A 21,149-nucleotide genomic window follows, 5' to 3' on the forward strand; every position below is an offset into this window, starting at 1 on the left:
GGGGAATAGTTTCTGGCCCACGTGATCCTCGATTTTGTGCTTGACCATACCGTACCAAGATAGCTTGCATGTACAGGCCAAAATGTGCTAAGAACCATGCTAATAAGGTATGGGTATCACAGGATAGTGTTCAAAGCTATGTTCTGGTGATGTTTTATTTACTAACATATATATGGCTCGTAAACCCCAACCTCTCAGCCCATCTCCTTCCCAGGTACTATTAATTTAATCATCAGTCTTCCCAAAATGATCAACTCTAGCTCAGTTTGTCTAAAAATATTCTATCAACTGTCTAAAAGCACTTATAAAGCTGATATTATTGATCAACTTCCAGTAGCCTGCTCAAAGGAAACAATATACAGCTCCACTTCATCACACTAGCTTCAACTTGCAGTTTTGAAGATAGCTGAAGTTTGTAGATTCTGAGGAGGCACCAGTAAAACATAGCACTGTGACAGGAAATGTGATGTTCACTCAGTAGCGTTCCAAACATATGCCTCCCTCCTTGAATGATTCCCCTGAGCCCTGTCACGTTATGGACGCCAACTAACTACAAGAGTATTATTCCAATCCACATCTACCCCGGTAATGGAAAGCAGCTGCACACGTTGGCTTACTTATTGCATGTGCCCCATTCTCCTCTCCGTTCACAGTGGCTTCTCCGTTCTTTGGTGTGTTCTGCTGGGAAACAGCAGTCGTCGTTGCTCCCGCTGTTGCTGCCGTTGCTGCTGCTGCTGCCGCTGCACTGGCTTGTTGCTGAGCTAGTTTCTCTCTGAACGCTTGCTGCCGGGTCTGTACAACATCAGGCATCACCGCGTCTATCAGAGACAGTGATTCTATTGGCCTGCCATCAAATACTGTACCATCCTGCAGGGAATACGAACAGCAGTAAAATTGCAGGTTCAACATCTTCACCATGGACAAGGAACACAAAGAGGTAACCCTAAAGAGAAACTAAACTAGGTTGTGTGGAGATACTGCACCTTGACTTAACTTACAGCGCTACACTACTACGGTCTCTCTCTCTCTCACATCCACCATGGTGGTGTTCACGTTCAACTTGGAAATTTGTTCTGTGAATGGATAATTTATTACAATTTTTTATAAGTCAGGTATATAAGCTATTTCAGATGCAAAAAATTATGCTGTGAAAATCAAACTGTCCGAATGATGACGAAGTTTCTCTTTTTTTGGCATTCTGAAATAATGACTCTTGCCTAAAACGGAGAAGTAGACTTTAGTTGAATTGTTTCGCTTGCTGCACGAGCAATGACATTTGTATGGAAGTAGTAGATGAATAATGAACCTCAGACAAAACAAGACGCATGCACAAATTCAGTGGTTTGTGATACTGCATTCACCAGTCCAGCACCACCAATTGTGGCTGATTTTACAGGACTGCTACATTGTTATTTTTCCCTTTTTTGTTTTTGTTTCTTCAGTTTCATAGACAAATAGTTAGGACTTACATTTAGATTTTCATTAGTTAGGCTTCAGGGTTAAAAATAAATTGAATTAACCTTTAAGGGCTAATTTTTAAAACTTCAAACAGACTCAGGCCAACAACTGCTGCATCTATTTAACTTAGCCTCACTTGAACTTTCCCATTATCTTAAATATGGGGTAAAGGTTTCGTAATCTCAATAAAGTGCCATTTTAACGTTTTCTTTCAAACTCTGCCTAATTATTTGAAATAAACAAGACCCAGCAGCAAAACTTCAGGGTTTTAGGAATATGAATTAGAATATGGATAGATGAAGCAGCTGGGAAACAGTATCATTTTTAACGGATAACAATAACTAATAAGGAAAAATAGTAATTGGCTGACTAGTATGCTTCTCGGGCTATTCATTGAATTATCCCTTACAATGACAATATTAAGATAATACATACTTGTTTCCTCAAGAGGAAGAGAAAAGAGGAAAGAATCATTAGAAAAGACAAATATAGGCACTCTTTCTCCTCAACATTTATAATGTAAATATCTCTACACACATTTATTTGAATATTGGCTCAAGTCCTTGCTACACAATGAAAAAAATGTTTGCCAATGGATTTTTGCTGTCTTACACTTTTAATTGTAAAATTGCTCACTAGAACATTTCCATGACTGTCCTTCCATTCTTCATAAACAATACTTCAGTTTTATAAACACTAGTCTGGAGACTCACTGATTACACTTATGTGACACGCACATGCAGAAGCATGTATGTAGCCACTATTGGGGATTGGACTTCAGAAAGGATGACTTCTGTCTTGCGGTAACATACTTAACAAGTATGTATTTGAACAGAATCAAACCACTATGAGAGCACCATAAATCTTAATGGGGCCAATACACGTATTTCTATATCATTCTCCCAGCTGAAGCCAGTTCTGAAGCGGGATTCATAGCAGTAGACCCATATGACTTGCTTATAACCTGAACTGACAGGTGTTGTTCACGGGTGGAAGTATCTAACTGTGCAGATCCAGTTTCAAGCATAGGGCAAAATGTTAAGTAGCAGCAAATTGAGACAGATTCCTAACAGTGGTTTGTTATTACAACTGCATCAAAGCGCAGTTTGGCATGAATGTCAAATGTCATTGCTCCAATTAAAAAATAACGTATACACACCCCTTAAACATGATATCAGGTCTTAAAAAGAAAACTACACAAAATGTTAAAGATAAAACCAAATGAGTTTCCCAATCACACATTACAAACATAATCTTTTCTCTTTTTTATTATTATTATTATTCATTTGCTCTCACCCACGTTTTTCACATACTACATTCAGCTATAGAGGAAAAAGCAATAGCTTTTTATGAATTATTATTTATTACAGATCTCTGACAATTACAAACATCTATAGCAAATGTTCTGCAATGTAGCACTTGCTTTTCTGTTGTGCTTCACTCCCCCTTGAAGTATCATGCGTTTAAGGTCAGCAGGGCAAAAACAGCAGTTTATCCTACACACTCCTTTTGTTTCCCCAAGCAGCTCAACATGAGAGCAGAGGCACTTTGCTAGCCGCTTATACCACCCACAGAGACAACCAGTGGCCCAGCCAGGATTAGAATTTACCCGCAGTCCCTTCACCATGTACATGATGGGACAATGCTTGGTCTTTACACGGTCTGAGCCAAAGCCACCGAATCTCTCCAGTGACCTCTGTGGACTTTTGATCAGGCTTATCATGGCCTGCATGCAGTACTGGCTTCTAACAGAGACAAGGGCTGAAGTTTTAACCCACATTGCAGGCTTCTCCTGTCAAATCCTGCTGTGACCTTGAAAACACAAGACTATAAACACACATACATACATCGCCTTGTTTGCTGCACGAATCTGCGTACTTGTGATCTGCTGACTTCATTAGTGGGAGCACAATAAACTCCATTTAAGCCATGCAAAGAAGCCCTCAAACCCATGGCTGAAAATTGAAATATATATATATATATCCAGAGCCTTTCAGCGCTCTCTTGGGGGTGGGGCAAAATAGGGATGAGGAACAAAAGGGAACCAAGCCAGCAGAAATTCAGGATTATTTGGGCTGTGGAGATTGGCCCCCAAAGTGCCGTGCAAGGTTAGGCGCGCTGGCCAGGGGCATGGGGGGACGGCGGTAGGGGGACTTACTTCATTGATGCTGATCTCAGCCTCCACATACTGGAGCCCCTTCTGGAGGATGGAGATGAGTGCGGCAGGTGGCACTAGTGTTCCATTGATGTTGGACTGGCTGATGTGGCTCTCGATACCGAACGTGAAGGCCGAGTGGGAGAAACCTGAAAGCAGGCAGAGGAAGCCATGACGCGAAAGCGAAATGCATCAGCGAGATGCACCTTCACAGTCTAAAAATAAGCCCTCTGCAAGACCTGCAAGACGCCGGAGCGTGAACCGAGGAAGGCAAGCTGGTTACAGGGAACCCACGAGGCTAAAGGGAGCCATCCTGAGGGACCCTCCACTGCTGCAGCCCTACCCCTCCCCAGGCACTTCCCATCCCAGCAAAGTCATACGACTGTGGAAATGCTCACCGGGAAGCATCACCAAAGACGTGTACTAATTAAAAAAAAAAAAAAAAAACAGAAAAAAATACAAATCACACCAAAGGCAAGTCCAGCTAATAGTAAAAATTACTCCAATCTTCACTTTCCTTTCTACATTTTATCAGTGTGTTCTGAAGCCAAACACTTAAATCCCCACAAACACACAAGTTGTATAAAACCAAAGCAGAGATGCAGCTCACACAGGGGAGCCATTCTCTTACAGAAGGGAAGAGATTTCAAATCCTTTGCTCACCGCATTTATTGCTGAGTGTAATATGACATGCGAAGCGTCGCCACTAAAACATGAAATGACAACAAAAAAGGCCACTCCCATAAACCTATTTTCTGAAAGTGAACCGTAACAGCAAACGTAATTAGCTGGAATGTGTCATACAGCAGATGACAAGCCAACTCACTGACCCTTCTTTTAGTCATAAGTTTTTCTCTTCTCTGTTTCATTTTTGTCATCGCCCTAGAAATAGCTGGCAATGAAGCTGACCTTCAGTTCTAAATTGAAGAATTTTTGCAGATATATTTTAAAGAAAGAGATGCGCCTTAAATGCTGAGTGAAGCTGCTCTAAGCTGTTGCTTGATATGAAGGCAAGCACTGCGGACTGGCTATACGTACAGGCACACGCAGGAGGGGGAAGGGAGGACAGGATGTAGATATAACTGTAGGAACCCATTTATCACCACACTGTCTCCAGAGCATTAATCTAACATTAAAAGCCTTGGGGAAACCACCCATGCGCTGTCTCAAACAGGAAGAGCCCTAGCAGTCTCCACCGACTAGACAAGAAAAAAAAGAAAAAAAAAGAAGAAAAAGAAAGCAGCTCTCAAATGAAAATACTTCCGTTAAATATAGCTATGCCTCTTCCCCTTGTCAACAGTAGTTTCATTTATAGTTTTGTCCGTTGAGGGATTTCCCCCATATCAAGGCAATGTCCCATTGTGTGTGGGCTGGAGGACAGAATTTTGGGCTTACTCCACAGCTTTAGGAGTAATGCTTTCTCACTCTCTCGCTCAACTTTTTTTTAAGATTCTTTTTGAAACTGGTTCAATTATGAACACAGATAGATAGTAAAAACAATGTGAGAAATAGAATGCCTCTCATCTGAAAACTCAGGTATTCATTTCTCCGTGATTCTCTCCCCTTACACATTTTCTTCTGCCAATGTTTTTCTACTCTTCCTGATAATATCCTCTAACCCCTCCTTTCCCTACCTTAATTTCCCTTCCTCACTCTCCCCCAGTTTTTTGGGATGCCACTCAAAAGCGTCCAGTCCAGCTATGAACGTAATTACAAAACATTACAAGGTATGAAAATAAAGCACAGGAAAAAAACACCTGAATAACTATGTGGTATCATTTATCTAGTCCTTGGTCCCTTCACACACCCCTGCCTTGCTCTTTATGTCCTGCTCTAATTTATGAGCTGCCTCGCCTCTTGCTGCATCCAAAATAGGCTGCAAGATCTGCCGGGCAATGTTTTCCCCTTGTTATTTGTTTGGTAGAATATCTAAGCACATTACTGGGTTCCACAAAGAGAAAGAAAGCAAGCGCTGAGCATATGCAGCCTGAGTCAGAGATCCACGGCCTGATCGCTCAACACTGAAATCTCTGTCTCTCTCTAAATATATGGCATGCAATGCCTAGAATTACAGAATCATATCCCCCTTAATTTACATTTATGTGTAGTATAATCATAACTAATAATGTTAATAATAACAATAATACCTTCTTGTAAAGGAATAGACTTTAAAATGCACAATGGATAAATCAGCCAATCTACTTTAAAACGGAGAGGAGTCAGATGATTAAGCTGTCGTCCAGAAACACTCAAGTTCACTTCTGTAACAGGTAAAAGCTATTTTGTGAGTTGGCAGCTCAGCATTTTGCAAAATAGTCCCTGATTCAAGCAGAAGATGGATGGCATTAAAATGGTAACCAACAAACATCTATAGAAAACTATATAGATCTTAGGTGAGAAAACCATTACTGTGGAACTACAGTAGGTTTAACTATGACTTTGTTATCTGTCATTACCACATTTGGTATCTTGCTGACTTTTTAGTTGGCTGTTGGAAAATTTCAAGTGATGTCTTTGCCAGTAGACAGATTAATGTCACATACAGCTAACCTCTTTGTCCTATATTGAGTTGCCACATCCTTAAAGAGTAACACAGCCCACCCGACTGCATGTGAGAACAGGACATTCTCAGCATAAAAACCCAGTTGTATTACTGTAATGAATCTTTTTATTGCACAGGTTCTCTCGATGCTAAGGAACTACTACAAAAACACCTATGAGATGACAAAACACAACACTCCCAGCTACAGCGTCACAGAAAAGCAATATTCACACGACTCCAGCAGTCAAGACAACTTCCCTAAAATCTTATCCGGAAAAATCCAAATGCTGAAAATCAACAGAGTAAAACTGTTCAGGTGGGTGTTGCTGGACACTGTGGTCCTCCCTGCTCTTGGAAAAATCCTGACATACAAATGTAATTAAAGAAAAAGCAATTCAGGTAACCAATAGCTACTCATCTCCTGGTTTCTTACATAACTATAGAAATGTTTTTATAAGACCTATATGAAAAATTTAAAGGTAACACATTCAGTTAAGAAAATCCTGATTGAAGTTGTACCCATGTCAGGTTTCCGATAACACTGAAAAATCACTTGAGCTTTGCTTTTATAGTTACCAGATGTCATCAGTTTTCTCTGGGGCTCTGTGTGTGAGTGCACTGCATTATATAGCAATGTTGTAGCTCTTTATAGTTCAGTCTTATAAAAAGGTGATTTCTATTAAACAAAGGCCAGTTTTTTAAATGTTAGCTGTTTAAATGCTTGCGTTACAAATGTTAACTTGGCCCTCCTTCTGAAGTTCATGAAACCACATTAGGGAATGCAAAGCCAAGAAACCAGCACACCACCCCCTCCAGTGACTACGCAGCCTGTCGAGGCAGTTAGGGAGAGAGAGAACTGAGACAGAATGTGCTCTACAAATGGGACTCTTAAGATATAATGTGATAGGGATGATACGAAATTCCAGCAGACCAAAGCTAGAACAGCAATGGAAAAAAAACAAAGAAGAAAGTTGCAAATCTATCTCCATATGCATTATTTCCCATAAATCCTGTCATTTCAGTAATAATCACTCTATAAAGCATTAATTTATATTCAAGTAGCATTTCAGTAAATGAAACCGTAATGTAGCAAATTCTCCAAAGACACATGCAATGAGACTATGAGCTTTTAAAGCTAAAGGCATAAACACAAAGGGCCGAAGGGGAAGACCATGGCCACACACTTATCTGGTTTTGCACCAGTGAACCGACAGTCACTTGTGCAGTGACCTAACCTGTGCAATTTTTTGCCCACAGTGCCATCTTTTGGCAGAGAATGGCTTCCATTTTTTTCCGACTCACTCTAGTGAAAAGATGAGAAAACATAAAACAACAACTGTGTACAACGTGTAAACACATTATTGAACTTGAAAAAATAGTCAAACCAAGAGTGGATTAATGGCAGGCTTCAAATGATGTCACCTTGAAGGTAGGTGATCTATGAATTGTCGAATAGCTGGGTCTTGAAAGATTTTACAGAACATAAAATTGAGGACATCACAGAGAATGAATACAGAGCAAACGACTTACATGAATCCCCACCCCCTACCCTAGAAATTGTTATGCAAGTGTTTTGAGTTAAAAACTAAGAAATTCCTTGATTAGAGATTCCCATACTTTCTTGCCACTGTTAGTGATAACAGGTCCTGGTTCTGGGCTGTGCTATTTCCCACTTTGAGGTGTCTGTACATACTATCAGTGGTACATATACAGCCATTTGGGAATTCTTGCCCTAGGCAGCGCCAAAAATGCCTATGTAGGGCTGTTTCACAAAATCTCACTGGTGCATTTTGCTGTAAGCGCAGAAATAGAGATGACTGACATTTTTCTTTTCCCTTGACTGCTCCTTTTCCAGTTAAAAATGGAAAATAATCAACAATATTTGTCATTGGTCACAGAGTGAGTAGTTTTTGTTTTAATGAACATAATTCTGTTCTTTGTGTGCTCATTTGACCTGCGGGCTATGTAATTTTAATTGTTTGTAATAAACCTGGCTCATAGCAGCAATGCATACCAAACGTAGGCATAAGGAAAGAGAACTGCGCTGCCACGTAGCCCTGAGAACTTGCCGTCGCCAGAGACCGGTCTCACCTGCCCTGAAGATTAAGAATTGCTCCTTATAAGCACGCAAATAGGATGCTGCTGAGTAGTCCCTGTGCAAGTTCACCTGGCACTCGTAGAGCCAGCAAACTGACATTCACTAAGCGCTCCTTCCACTTTCTGATTCCTTCAGCACTGTAAAAAGCAGTCTGGTTTAAACCGCACTCTGAAATGGTCACAGCTACAGCACCTTCTGCTGCAACTGTAGAGGTGAACAGAACTACACAAAAAGCACTCCGGGAGCAGTGACTTCTGAAGTATAACAGTCTTAGCCAGTTACTCTGGAGTCTCTGGTTATCAAAAGTTAAGCTATTGAGTACTGCTTTAGTTTTCTATCTATGAACTACCTGGGCTTTGTTTTTTTCTGGTAAATTTATCTAACATCCTTTTCAAGTCGTTTATTAAAAACAGATTTTACCTCTAGGTTATCAGCAAACTATTCAGTTCAATTATTTATACGGTGTGATTCTTCACTGAAACATTTGCTACTGCTGAAGGAGACAGAGAGTAAAGAATTATGAACATCAAATTATCTTTCACACACATCTCAGGGAGAATGTGAATGATAAGCAGCCTCTATCCAAACACAGAGTGCAAGTAACAACTCATTCTTACAAACCTTTGTACAACTCATGCCAAGTATGGCCCTCTGTCCCAGAAAAGGATTTCCTTTGGAGGCCTGTGTCATATCTTTTAACTACTAAACTAGTGACGCTGAGAGAGAGAGAGACAGGGAAAGAGACAGAGAGAAGGCACAAACTGTCTGACAACCTCTTCCTTCTACGTAGTAATTTAACCACCTCTACATGCAGCGTAAAATAATCAAAGTTGCTTATTTCATCAATTTCTCTGATCCTGCATTGTCTTCATGGAATTCCCCAATAGTAGTTCTTCCAATCTCATCTCTGAAATAACAAACTGTTCTCTTAGAAAGTATCTTGCAGGTACAAGATACGAAAATGACCAACGTTGTACAAATGATTAAAACTTCTGCCTCGGCAGAACCAACCTGCAACCGCTATAATGGGATCTGCTGGCAATCTCGGTTTTTTGAGTGCATGATTGCCTGTTTTCTTAAGGTAGTCTAGTATCTGGCACTATCACTGTGACTTCTACTGATGTAAAATTCGTGCAAGAATGGAATGCACATAGCAGCTGACTGGAGCTGTACAGGCTGCAGGGAAAAAAAGATGGGCAGGAGAAGGTGAAGTACAGTCATTTTATGACCATAAATGGGTATTTGTGCAAAACTCATAGGAGATTTAGCCCATCAAGTAGAAACGTTCTACAGAATAACGAGTCAAAAGAAAATCACACACAGGAGAAAAAGACAGCTCCATGCTCTCCTGTTGGCAGCCTTACCATGCCACCAGACCTAGCACAACGGCTTGCAGAACTCGCCAAGCAAACCAGATGCAGCTAGTGTAAAAATGTCTTCCACAGTCCGACATCTGGGTCTTGGGAGGGCCATCTAAGGAGGAAGGAAGAGAAGGAAGCATGGTGCAACGTGGTGATCTGAAATAAATCAGAGCCTCACCACTGCAGTTTTAAAAAGTTCCACTAAAGAGTAGTGAAACAGACCCATTAAAATCATTTCCTCTAAGGAGTAATGATGTACAAACAGTGCAATTAGCACCAAATTAAGTCTTTTGAAGGTCTAGATTTACTAGTGCAGAGAAGCAAGAAACATGTATCACCAAGGCCATATTTGAAAGTTCACTTAAGAATGCAATTTCTGGCTGCAAAACCAGAAGCAAACAGTCTAACTTAGAACAACTGTGTTTTCTTGATTCTGGGCCTAACACATGCTAATCTAGTTCCTGAAGTAAATTACATGTTTCGTTGCCCGTTGCCCAAGAGAATATAATGATGTTTTTCACTGTAGTTGACTGCAGTTGCCATTTTAAAATCTATTATTTCCCTTTCCATGTTACGCACTATGAGCAAGAATTATGAACATAACATGGATCCCCAATCCCTGCTTCTCCTTAAATTTCTGTCTAAATGTAATTATGTAAACTTAACTTTATTTTCATAGAACCCTAGTGTACATACATAGAGGTTTCACAAAGAAGACAGTGGTTTCCCTGAAATATGTTTGGTTGAAATTAATACAAGTTTGGTGCCCAAAGCCAGTGATAATATTCTACAAACAGTTAAAAAACACATGGGCAAGAATCCTAAACCACATCTTGTTTATTATTCACAGCAGACTGAGATTCTTCTTCTCCAAGCTGAGCTTTTTCCTTCTCAGGAATATATCCTAGAGTGCCTCTCTGTTTTTGGCAGTGCCTGCTTATTTTTGAAGACTTACCTTCGCAATTATATAAAGGGCTTAACAAGGACACGCATTAGCAATTTAAACTAAGAACTGCAGTTGAAATATATTTTTAGAAAAATCAGCTGAACAATAGAGCCTGCACATTTGTTGTAAGATTAGGATTGCTGAATGATTAAAATTATTTCCAGAGCCCTGGGAAATGTGTCCTGTATTACAAGCTCTTTCACAGTCCCTGGGAAATACAAAGAAAAGATCCCTAACTGCAGCTTATGTTAGTTGCTAAAATTATAGTGTGCTTGTTACCCTAATTTTTACAGAAGCAATTATTCACTAATATTAAATGTTACACCCTTTTTTCTTGGATATCTGACCTGTTTACCTTCTGCCAAGAATTCAGAGTAAATGTCTGCTACCCAAAATTATTTTACTATGTGCCAAAGAATGTTTTTGGCAGGTTTTTTTCTTTTTCATGCAGGAAAATATGTTGGAAAAGATTAACACAACTTGGAACTGATCGTCTGATGAGCAGCATTTGGCAACTCACTGTTTAAGTCTTTCTGAGCACTGCAAATTAACAAAAAGAGAAATATGATACAGACAGAAAACAGAACAAGAGCAATGGAAAGAGGAACTTCACAAATTCTATTAAAAATAAGGTCTGAAATAATCCCCATTTTCACTCACTCTCTGTAAATTAGTCTGACAATTTGCAAATAAACGTCAACACAGAACCAGTACTTGAATTTAACTATGGGCGAGATTTAAAATAACTTACAAAGGCCACTGAAAGAAAAAAAAAAGTATTCTTTTCCTTCCAAGTTGATGGGATGTTATCATTTAGCCCTGTCCTTGGAATCAAATATCCAACAAGCAGATGTGCATCATTTTAAGGATTGCATTCAGATAAGAGAGACCATGTTCTTCTATCAGTTGTAATGCAGACCTGCAAGCGGTGACAAATTGGACGCCACCGCTGATGCTCAGTGGGCATAGAGAAACTTCAACACCAGGATGGTTTCTACCAACGGTTACTGTAAACAAGTGCTGGTACAGCTGTGCTGCTGGTTAGGGAGCTGTGGAGGTGGGATTTATAATGGATATAGCAGCGCACTAAATGCAGGCTTATTTGTAAAAAAAGGCAATGCTGCAGATACAGCTTCTTTCATCAGGTCTGGAGAATCATAAGGAAGAGCAGTAAATTGACAAACGTGTACCACTTTTGCTGGTTTTACCAGCAAAGCCATACTGACCTACACATACTTTTCTTCCCCCCAATATCCTATTAATATCATAATACTGTATTTATGCAGGCTTTAAAAACAGGACTTTAATGATCAAAAACAAAATCAGAGATCTATATTACAGAATAACTTACAAAGGTATGATTGTTTATGCTCATATAACTTAAAATCACCATATTTGCTTAGTGTCTGAGATCCAATACTGTATGGTAACTTTCAGGCCAAAGAAAAATTAATAGCCAAGTTTATAAAACTGTGAAGAGACCTAGAAGGAAATACCAGGTAAGTAGGGTTTTGCAAATGGCAAAAGAACAAGATACTCAGTGTATTTTTTTCCTTCACAGGAACTTATAAAATTGTGCACCAAGTATTGCTCTTCTTACATGGAATTTATATTGCTGTTATTATGCAAGAGCAGTAAATGACACAGAGAAAGAAGTTTTCAAAAGGATCTCTTGAACCGCTCCACAAAAAAAATTCAAAACAACTGTTTTTATATATGTCTGTAAAGTAGGTATCTGGGCACAAAATTGTAAGTCTGTGCACAGAAACGCACACAAAAATGGCCCTCATATAATTTACGATATTCTTTTGAAAATATAACCAGAACAAAGTATGACAAAACTAATAACTTCTGTGGCTGTAAAAATATTTTTTCCTCCTCATTGTGGAATTTGGATTTTGGGAAGCTGACCATCAAATACTCCTAGTATGTATTCACTGTACTGTGAAAAAAGCGCACAATGTGGTTTTGATTCACACATTGTTTCGTAAGATATAGAGGTGCTGTCAGCTTAGAAAGCTTAGAAAGCTTAGAAATTCGCCTAGCTTTAAAGAAGACTGGTAAAAGTATTTACGTTTAACTTAACAGTTTCATCCTTCCCAAGATGTAACTCCAGACTTGGCTTTGATAAGTTGAAAGAAAAATTGTTTACGAACTTCAACCCAATAAAGCTAGTGGCTTTCTAATGCTGATCCCTGTTTTTTTTTTTTTAATTTATTTAGTATTTGCAAAGAGCATGACGATGATTACTAGTGGAGTGAGAAACTGTGCATAATAATACAGTTCTTAACTGAGAAATAGATGTCTGCAGCAGTAATCCATCCCCTAACTAAGATATATAAATGAAAATTCAGAGTCAGTCTCACTGTTTCTGGAATCATTTAGTAACTTCTTCCCTAGTCGAAAAGAAATGCAGAAAGTAGAGGAGAGCTTAAACAAAAAAAGAGTAGCAGTTTATTAAAATGAATTATACTCTTTTTATAGTATACTCTTTTTCCTACTACAGACACATTACTCGGGGGTTTATATACATACTATGTTACATTATATACAACATAGATCATTACAGACAGTTTCTCATTAAATAGGAATTTTCATTCTGGGGTGACTTTCAGGAAACATTTTTATTTACACCAAAACTGTTTTTGTCAAATTTCTTAAGCATCCTTATCCAAAAAGAATCACTATAACATATATTACACTATCCGAAGCATTGTGGCTTCTATTTATTTCAAATAATCCATGAAATGTCACAAATGCTGGTTCTACAGTCAACTGCCCATTGATCAGAGATCTGGATCATAAGCTTAAGTCATTTTATTTTAATTGAGCAGGCTGGCCCAAAAGAGGATAAGACGTCATATAAATAAGGCTGTGCACCTCATGACAACTAAAAAAGCATTTTATATTGCCCCAAAGCCTAGCTGTCATACAGCTGAAAAGGTGAAAGAATCCTAGACTTCTGCCTTAACACCAGTCTCTGAATGATACAGTTGCAGTTACAGTTATCTGCTTCATACTGTGTTTAGCTATATGTATTCATTTATATAGTCACATATAGTACTTTGAAATAATGGAAAAATACTGTTAAATATTGTCCCAGCACACCTGTAGTGGCCTTTTCTTAGAGAATTTCAGTATATTTTAGGAATATAACCTTCTACCATCTGTTGTGAGGTACTGTACTACCCTCATTTTTAGACAGGAAGATTGATGTACAAAAAAGATTCAGGCCCTGGCCTTTAAACACCCTGTTTTCACATATTTCCTTAAAAGGTTTATTATTTTATTTGATCAGTAATACCTGTCCAGCAGCCAGGTATACCCAACACAAAAACGCTTGTGCAAATAAAAGCTAAATAAATACTCAGCATATCTACATCAGTGCCACTGAGTTTAGTCTATGAACTACAGAGTTACTCCATACCACGGGCAGAGAGAGTATATGTAGCCCAGGAGCCACTGATAACAGATAGGTGCACAAAAATAATGCAGCCATAGATAGTTATCAGAAGAATACTGAAATGTGTGTTTTATCTTTGGCTGGCAGAATGTCATTTCAAGGATGTATTTTTCCCTCAGCAAATAAAAGGTCTCCTATCCTTACTGCTATGGTATAGTTTTGTATAGTTTCAAGAGCATTGCAGTGACTATCAGGTTTAAAGGCACCTTTATGTACAGGTCCTTTAAAACACCTTTGAAGCTTCTCTGCACTGAGCAGGAGGCTGGACCAGCTGAACACGAGCCAGCAACGCGCCCCAGCAGCAAGGAAGGCCAACAGCAGCAGGGCGAGGGAGGGATCCTTTCCCTCTGCCCAGCCCTGGTGAGGCCACACCTGGAGTGCTGGGTCTGGGCTCCCCAGCACAAGAGAGAAAAGGAGCTCCTGGAGCAAATCCTCGGACTCACAGGGCCACAAAGGTGATTAAGGGACTGGAGCGTCCGACATACGAGGAGAGGCTGGGAGAGCTGGGACTCTTCGGCCTGCAGGAGAGAAGGCGCAGGGGGGATATAAGCAACGTGTGTAAATATCTGATGGGAGGGAGTACAGGAGCCACAGTCAGACTCTTCTCAGTGGTACTTAGTGACAAGATAAGGGGCAATAGGCACATTTTGAAATATAAGAAACTCCATTTAAACATATGAAAAAACTTTTGCCTGTGAGGGTGACTGAGCACTGGCACAGGTTGCCCAGTGAGGTTGTAGAGTCTCCTTCCTTGGAGATATTCAAAACCCGACTGGACAAAGCCCTTAGGAACCTATTCTAGTTGATATTGCTTTGAGCAGGTAGGTTGGACTAGAGATGTCCAGAGGTGCCTTCCAACCTCATCTATGCTGTGATTCTGTGACCTCCTCACACACCCTCCAATCTGAACCATATACTATGACTGCAATGAGCCAAACTGGAAACAAAAAAAAAGAAAGAAAGAAAAAAAAATCATTATCCACAGATTCCATTACCAGTACACACTATTATTTTTACTGTCACACTGGACTAGCGCCTTTATTGATAAGTGCCTCATTCTTCTCATAAATTATTCTCCAAGGTGTATATTTTAATAACTTAAGTAAAAGCCTTGCACTGTATATTCCTTTTCTACCTAGCAGCAGCCTTCCTACTATGCCAAGGAGGCAGTAAGCTTTGAAGTAAATTTAGCTGACCTATATATGCCAATATTTTCTGCTATGCTTAATCTGAATTGTTTTGAACATGTACTTTCACATCCGTGACTCAGTAACTCTGTTAAAAAATTTTTCAAAATTTACTCTAAACATGTACCTCATACAACAGAAAAATATGGACTTCAGACAAAAATTACATAGGCTTGTAAAAGTGAGACTGTTGCGTAAGGCATAAACTTAATAGAACAGAATATTCATCTTCAATCATCTCCTATTGCCTGAAAACTCATCTGTGCAAACGATGATACTTTATTTACTTTTTGTAGGAAATTTCTTTGTTAAAAATTATGAGCATGATTCATGAAGAAGACATTTTCCTTCAAATTTTGTTGGTTCCTTCTCAAGAAATTGTAAAGGGCATTGGGAAAAGTGTCATTTAGTACCATTCCAAATACTAGCATCTGGTCAGACAACTGCAGTGATGAAATCCCAGAAGATTTAGAACATCCATGTCCCTTACAACGTCCATAGGCAGAAGGACAGTAAGATCCACTAGGTAGGAAAGGCCCTTGCTTTCACATGCCAACTCTACAACACATTTTGTGCCATGATTTGCAGAAATACTTCATGCTGTGTAACTGTGCCCTTGAGCCTACGTTTAAAACAAGGGAGAAAATCTTATCTTTTAAGAAAACAAGGAAAATCTGTCAAAAGAGAACCAAACATAGACCAAACATAGGCAGCATTGCTGTCATCCTGAATCTACAGAATGAAAACAAGTATATATTATTAGCAGCCTTAACCTCTATGGTTGGGAAGAAACAAATTAAATTTCTGAAGTGTAATGGTAAATTGTTCCAAGTCAGCAGCTAAAAATTTCACTGAAGCTCCTTTTTAGCAAAAGCATGCAGCTAATGTTTTTATTACGCCATTGCCTTGGAGATGGCATTGACTGTACACTGAGGAATAGTTTATCAACTCTATGTCATAAAACATGGAAAATTTCAACCTGAATAGTGAAAGCTGAGAGTGAAAATGGAAACTGTTGTGCAACCTTAACTATAACAAGTCATTGCCAGACATCCACTACAATAAATGTCCTGCTAGAGAGCAGCATAAACCATGGCCAGATGGGAAGGTGATTTTCAGATAAGGATTCTATACTGTGAAATACATGTAACTGCTAGAAGAGGAACACAATTAAATCAATCAATACATCATAAACTTTAAATTTGAAAAAGCTTTAATAATTGAATTGACAAGCTGGGCTGGATAGGCAAGGTGGCATTTGGACTTAATACAGGATTTATTACACAGAACAGGTGGTAGCACACTCTGGATTAAAAGGTATGTGAAAGATTTGATTTCCCCTGGTTTGGTTTTGTTTTCTCCTCCTCCATTTCCAGTTCTCTTTGGAATTTTTACTGCACACTGGTAACTTGTTCTGATTTTCACTCCAAAAGAGAAATAATTACCTAATTCTGTTTTGAGCAGACAAACTAGAAGGGGAAAACTCTGTATTTTGAATTTTATATGATTTTTGTAGAATCACAGTTTTTCACTCTGAAGAAAACCAATAGAAGGACTATGTCAGCAGTGAATACTGCTGCTGGGAAAAGTATGTCGACCAGGAATTTGAAGATGTGCAATCCTGAACCAACGGTATTTGGATGGTAGAACTATGTTTTTTTTTCACATAGCTTGTTTCATTCGTGCCAATCCACCAGCTTTGTTGGCATAACCATATCCACCATAGCAGTAGTCTTTGTGCTTGTATTTGCACACCGGTAGAACATTCATAGTACATATATACTCCAAGTCTATTTTAGTAACTGAGTTCAACATTTTCACTTAAGCATAGCCTCTGAATCAACACATCTACAAATAAGTATAACCCAATTTCTGAAATGTTGACTCCTGGGATGAACAAAGTTTGGAAGTGCTCAGCACTTTTAAGAACTGGGCTATTTTAAGTTGTGTGCCAAAAGCTCATATTCAAAAGGGACTAAGCTGAACATTGCAGGACTTGGCTTTTGGAAAAGGGAGTAACAATCTTAAATCGGAATTAAACACCCACCTTCTTTATACCTCAGAAAGGGAGGCATTTATGATCCTACAACGGAAGTGAAAACACCTAGCAAACTGAGTGGCAGAATTCCTACACCTATAGAGCTTAAACAAAAATTATGCCTGATGCACTGCTTTTTTTTCCTGACAAAAGATCAGTCCTGAGACAGCACCTATGTGAGGAGGCAATTCTTTCTTTGTTTTTGTATGACTAATTAGGGCATGAACTTGTCCAAGTCCTGTCCCGGAGTGATGGGCTACGAGCGTGCTGCCTAATACTGAGAGGCTATCCTCATCACAAAGCTAGAGGGATGTCTGGACCAGGTACCTTCTCCTGTACTGACCCGGGCCCATGGGCAGCAGATCTCACAGGAGGCAACGGCTGGAGGGAGGGCAAGTAAGGCAGCAGAGAGTCTCTGCGGCTATATTTTGTTCTATTAAACCATACAGCGAGTATCCAGACTGTATCCACAGTCTGTATCCAGATCAGCCTGTGCAACTATCATATTGCCACTTTACCATTTCATTTTCGGTTTCATCTGCAAATGCACTCAGGAATCATTTTATATTTCCTTCCACATAACTGATGAAGCTATTGAGGAGTATCAGGTCAAGAACAGATTCCTGTGTGCTCCCACTGGAAATGAGCTTTGACATTAATATGCCCCATCTCCAATCACCTTTCACGATTGTCCTGTTAGCCAGTTTTTAATCCATTTAACCACTCTGGCTACACTCATTTTATGTAGTGTTATTTTGTTTGTTTTCAACCACAGTGTCAACAAGACCAAGTAAATGTCATCTAGTAGTCTAAGGGTATTACTGTTATCCTTGTCAACTTAACTTCTAATCTCAGAAAAAGCAGTATCAAGTTTGCTCAACAAGCCTATTATCTACAAAAGCTTGCTGGCTGGTATTAGCTACATTGTCATCTCTTAGTTTTTTGGTGGAGGTATCTAGTTTCAACCTTCCGATGGTTTTGCTTGACCTATAGTTACCTGGATCATCTTATTTAACCTTTACAAATTCTGGCACAACATTTGTTTTTTCCAGCTCACTGGAACTCCTCTTGGCATGCCAAGATTTGTTAAAAAGCAACAATAATGCTTTAGACATTTCAACTCTATTAAAACTCTCCTCTGCAACTTTTCCGGTTTGACAGAGAATTACAGAGGAAAATATAATTATTGAATTTCACTTGAAAATTCAATTCTAGAAGACTTGAACCTCCATTAGAATGACCTGCAAGCATTTTCATAATGAAATGCAAAGCACCCAGTAGTATCTTTGCTATGATAATGCTTTAAATAATCTCAAGTGCTTCTGTGCCTTACAGCTGCAAAATACTTGAAACGTCACAGGGATAGGTCCCACCTTTTGCCTGAACTTTACAGGCAAAGCCTGGAATTTTTACAGAAGATTAAAGGAAAGATAACTGAAAAGGAAAATGGAACATGTGGCGGGTTTGGTGAGTAATTTTTATGGCCATGCTCAATACAATTTTTAGAATGTTTGGGCTCAGCTACTGAGAATACGCAATCAAATTATTAATCCCTGTTTTCAGGAAACTCCTTAAACTGTAAGGGTTTGAACTTAAATTTAATTTAAAATAAACACTAGCCCTCTAAATTTGGCCTACATTATTTTTGAAGCTATTGATAAACATCTTTCATCTTCTGCCTTGTCTTATGTCTTAGTAGGCGGAAAGGCAAGATGCTGTATAACAATTTCTGTCTTGTTACCTTACCTTATCTGAAAATACAGATATAACAATCTCTATAGGAAAACAGTGGGAGTATGGAAAAAGATTCAAATTAAGTTTAAGATGCTTTTTAAAGAGATTGGTGAATTCATCATTGCTTATAGTTCTCATTTGCTGAATGGAATTACTTGCAAACTGTCAGGAACATCTATTAAACCAGTACCTAGTATCCAGGTTTTAATATGCTCAATTTGAAGCATTTCTGAGTATTTCTTTAAATAAATATTTAACCCTCATTTCTCCTCTCTTCACTTATCAGTTTCTATAGGGTTGAAATACGGCAAAAATAGTAGAAATAATACAATGTATTTGTGAATGCCTTTATGTTTGAGTGGATTAAGTATAAAAAACATTTGGCACTTTATGTAGGAAAATAAGAGCAATATAATTTGCAGTCAAAATGAAAACGTGTGTGTGAAATTCTCCCTAAAATGGCAAAAAAAAATTCTTTATGTGTAGGAGAGGGGGTTACATAAAAGAACTTTTTCCTGACATTTTGCTGATACCACTATTTTTGACTGACTTTGTAAAGCCCCCTTCTGAATCACTACACAACACTAATTTACCTGTATTAAAAGGAATATTAAAGACAGCTTTCTTTGTTTTCTTTTTTCTCTTCAGGAAAAGTTACTGTATTCATATACTGTCATACAGAATCTCTTACAATATAAATCTAACAATTTAAAATGATTTCAGTATTCTTTAGGCTCTGATTATGTCCATCTGTGCACCAGGTTCATGTTCAAAAGCCTTTTGCAGTGTGGCAATCAATAGTTTATTTTTAAAAATAAACAACTTACTTACTTCTGAATGAAATTTTATTTTTCTTAGTTCCTATCTTCCCTTCATCAGATGGCACGCAAGAGCTAGACCAGTTTTTGATAAGCTTTGCTATCAGAGAGAAGAATACAATCTGAGAAAATAGCTACTGACACAGGCCAGCACGGGACTCTCAAAGAAATGCTGTAAAAGACCAAATCCTGAAAAACTATCATAAATCTTCTTTGAAGCTCAGTGGAAATTCCTTGCATAGGGATTTGGGCTCCACGGATTGAAAAAGCCTTGGAAGAAGAAGAAACAAATCAAAACAATGTATCTAAGGAGCCCATATCTATGGCTCATTAGTCCAACAGAAGCAGGCTGACCCAGCATCATCTACCTGCTGGATTTTGGGTCTTCTATTCAAGACGTCTTCCAAGTATGCAGGGCTTATTCTGGCTTAAATAATAGGTGTATTTTTCACAAAAATCTATGTCTTTGTTTTCCAGAATGTGAAATACAAAGATTTTTAGCCAATTCTGCTTTCACTAACCCAGGGCAGAGAACCAGTCCTAGGTAAACTGAGGTTTGGACTACAAATCTTTCGGCAATGTCTCTGACCTCCCCTCACCTCTGCATTAACAGAGCATTCTCCATTAGTGAATAGAACTTCTACTACTTGCAGTCAAAAAGTGGAATCAAGACTAGGAAATCAAAGTATATCCTAAATTTTATGTTTCGATTTTAATATTTTTTGAAGAAAAGACGAAATTTTATTTCTAAAAGGAAAGGTCTTCTAAAAGACATTCTTGGTTTTGGGATGAAAACAACAGTGGAAATGACAGTAAGACAAAGCTACATCAACACAACAGCAACAAGATGTCACCTGCACAGCTCTGTACATAATATACAATTACTTTAATTAAATTCTAAAATATCAGATATTTGCACCCAATATTCCATTAGGAGCTCAACTTCATACAGCCAGTGTAAAATTATTTGGAGAATATCCCTCTTTACTTAATAAGTACCTGACAGAAATATTTCAAGCAGCTAAGAAAAGAGATGCAAAATCAATGTGCTTGTGTCAGTGTTGCCAAAAAAAATCTTTGGCTGAGATGATATAACTCTACAAAAACAGTTGTTAACATAATGTTATTTTCTTGTTTTGCCTAACTGCAACGTTTACTTTGTACCTGTGTTGTGTTTACACTTTATTATGTTCAAGATCATGATTTCAAAGAAACATGGGTTTGTGCAAGAAATATTTAGTCTGCGTACATCAGTCTCATGCACTCAATACAACATTCCTAAAGCAACATCATGCAAAAAACCAACTTCCCCCATTTCCTCTATGGCCTGGAGTTGTGATGAAAGACAG

The 21,149-nt window shown here is 38.6% G+C and overlaps 1 protein-coding gene and 1 long non-coding RNA gene across 13 annotated transcripts in view; one reads left to right on the forward strand and one right to left on the reverse strand.

The window, feature by feature from the left end:
- TBL1X (transducin beta like 1 X-linked) overlaps positions 1-21,149 on the reverse strand; it is a 205,626-nt gene that overhangs the window by 35,787 nt on the left and 148,690 nt on the right. For all 12 annotated transcript variants that reach the window (XM_009683683.2, XM_068921037.1, XM_068921074.1 and 9 more), the window contains 2 exons: positions 3,617-3,762; positions 618-867 (listed from right to left, as the gene is read on the reverse strand). In XM_009683683.2, coding sequence (XP_009681978.2) covers positions 618-867; positions 3,617-3,762 — 396 coding nt within the window. The remainder of the gene's footprint in view (positions 1-617; positions 868-3,616; positions 3,763-21,149) is intronic.
- On the forward strand, positions 821-21,149 carry LOC138062581 (uncharacterized). Its single transcript, XR_011136527.1, has 8 exons — positions 821-937; positions 6,293-6,471; positions 7,413-7,584; positions 11,012-11,192; positions 12,122-12,287; positions 17,467-17,644; positions 18,584-18,715; positions 19,841-21,149. It is a non-coding gene; the product is annotated as an uncharacterized lncRNA (long non-coding RNA).

The sequence above is a fragment of the Struthio camelus genome, chromosome 1, assembly GCF_040807025.1.
Source record: "Struthio camelus isolate bStrCam1 chromosome 1, bStrCam1.hap1, whole genome shotgun sequence".
Taxonomy (NCBI): domain Eukaryota; kingdom Metazoa; phylum Chordata; class Aves; order Struthioniformes; family Struthionidae; genus Struthio; species Struthio camelus.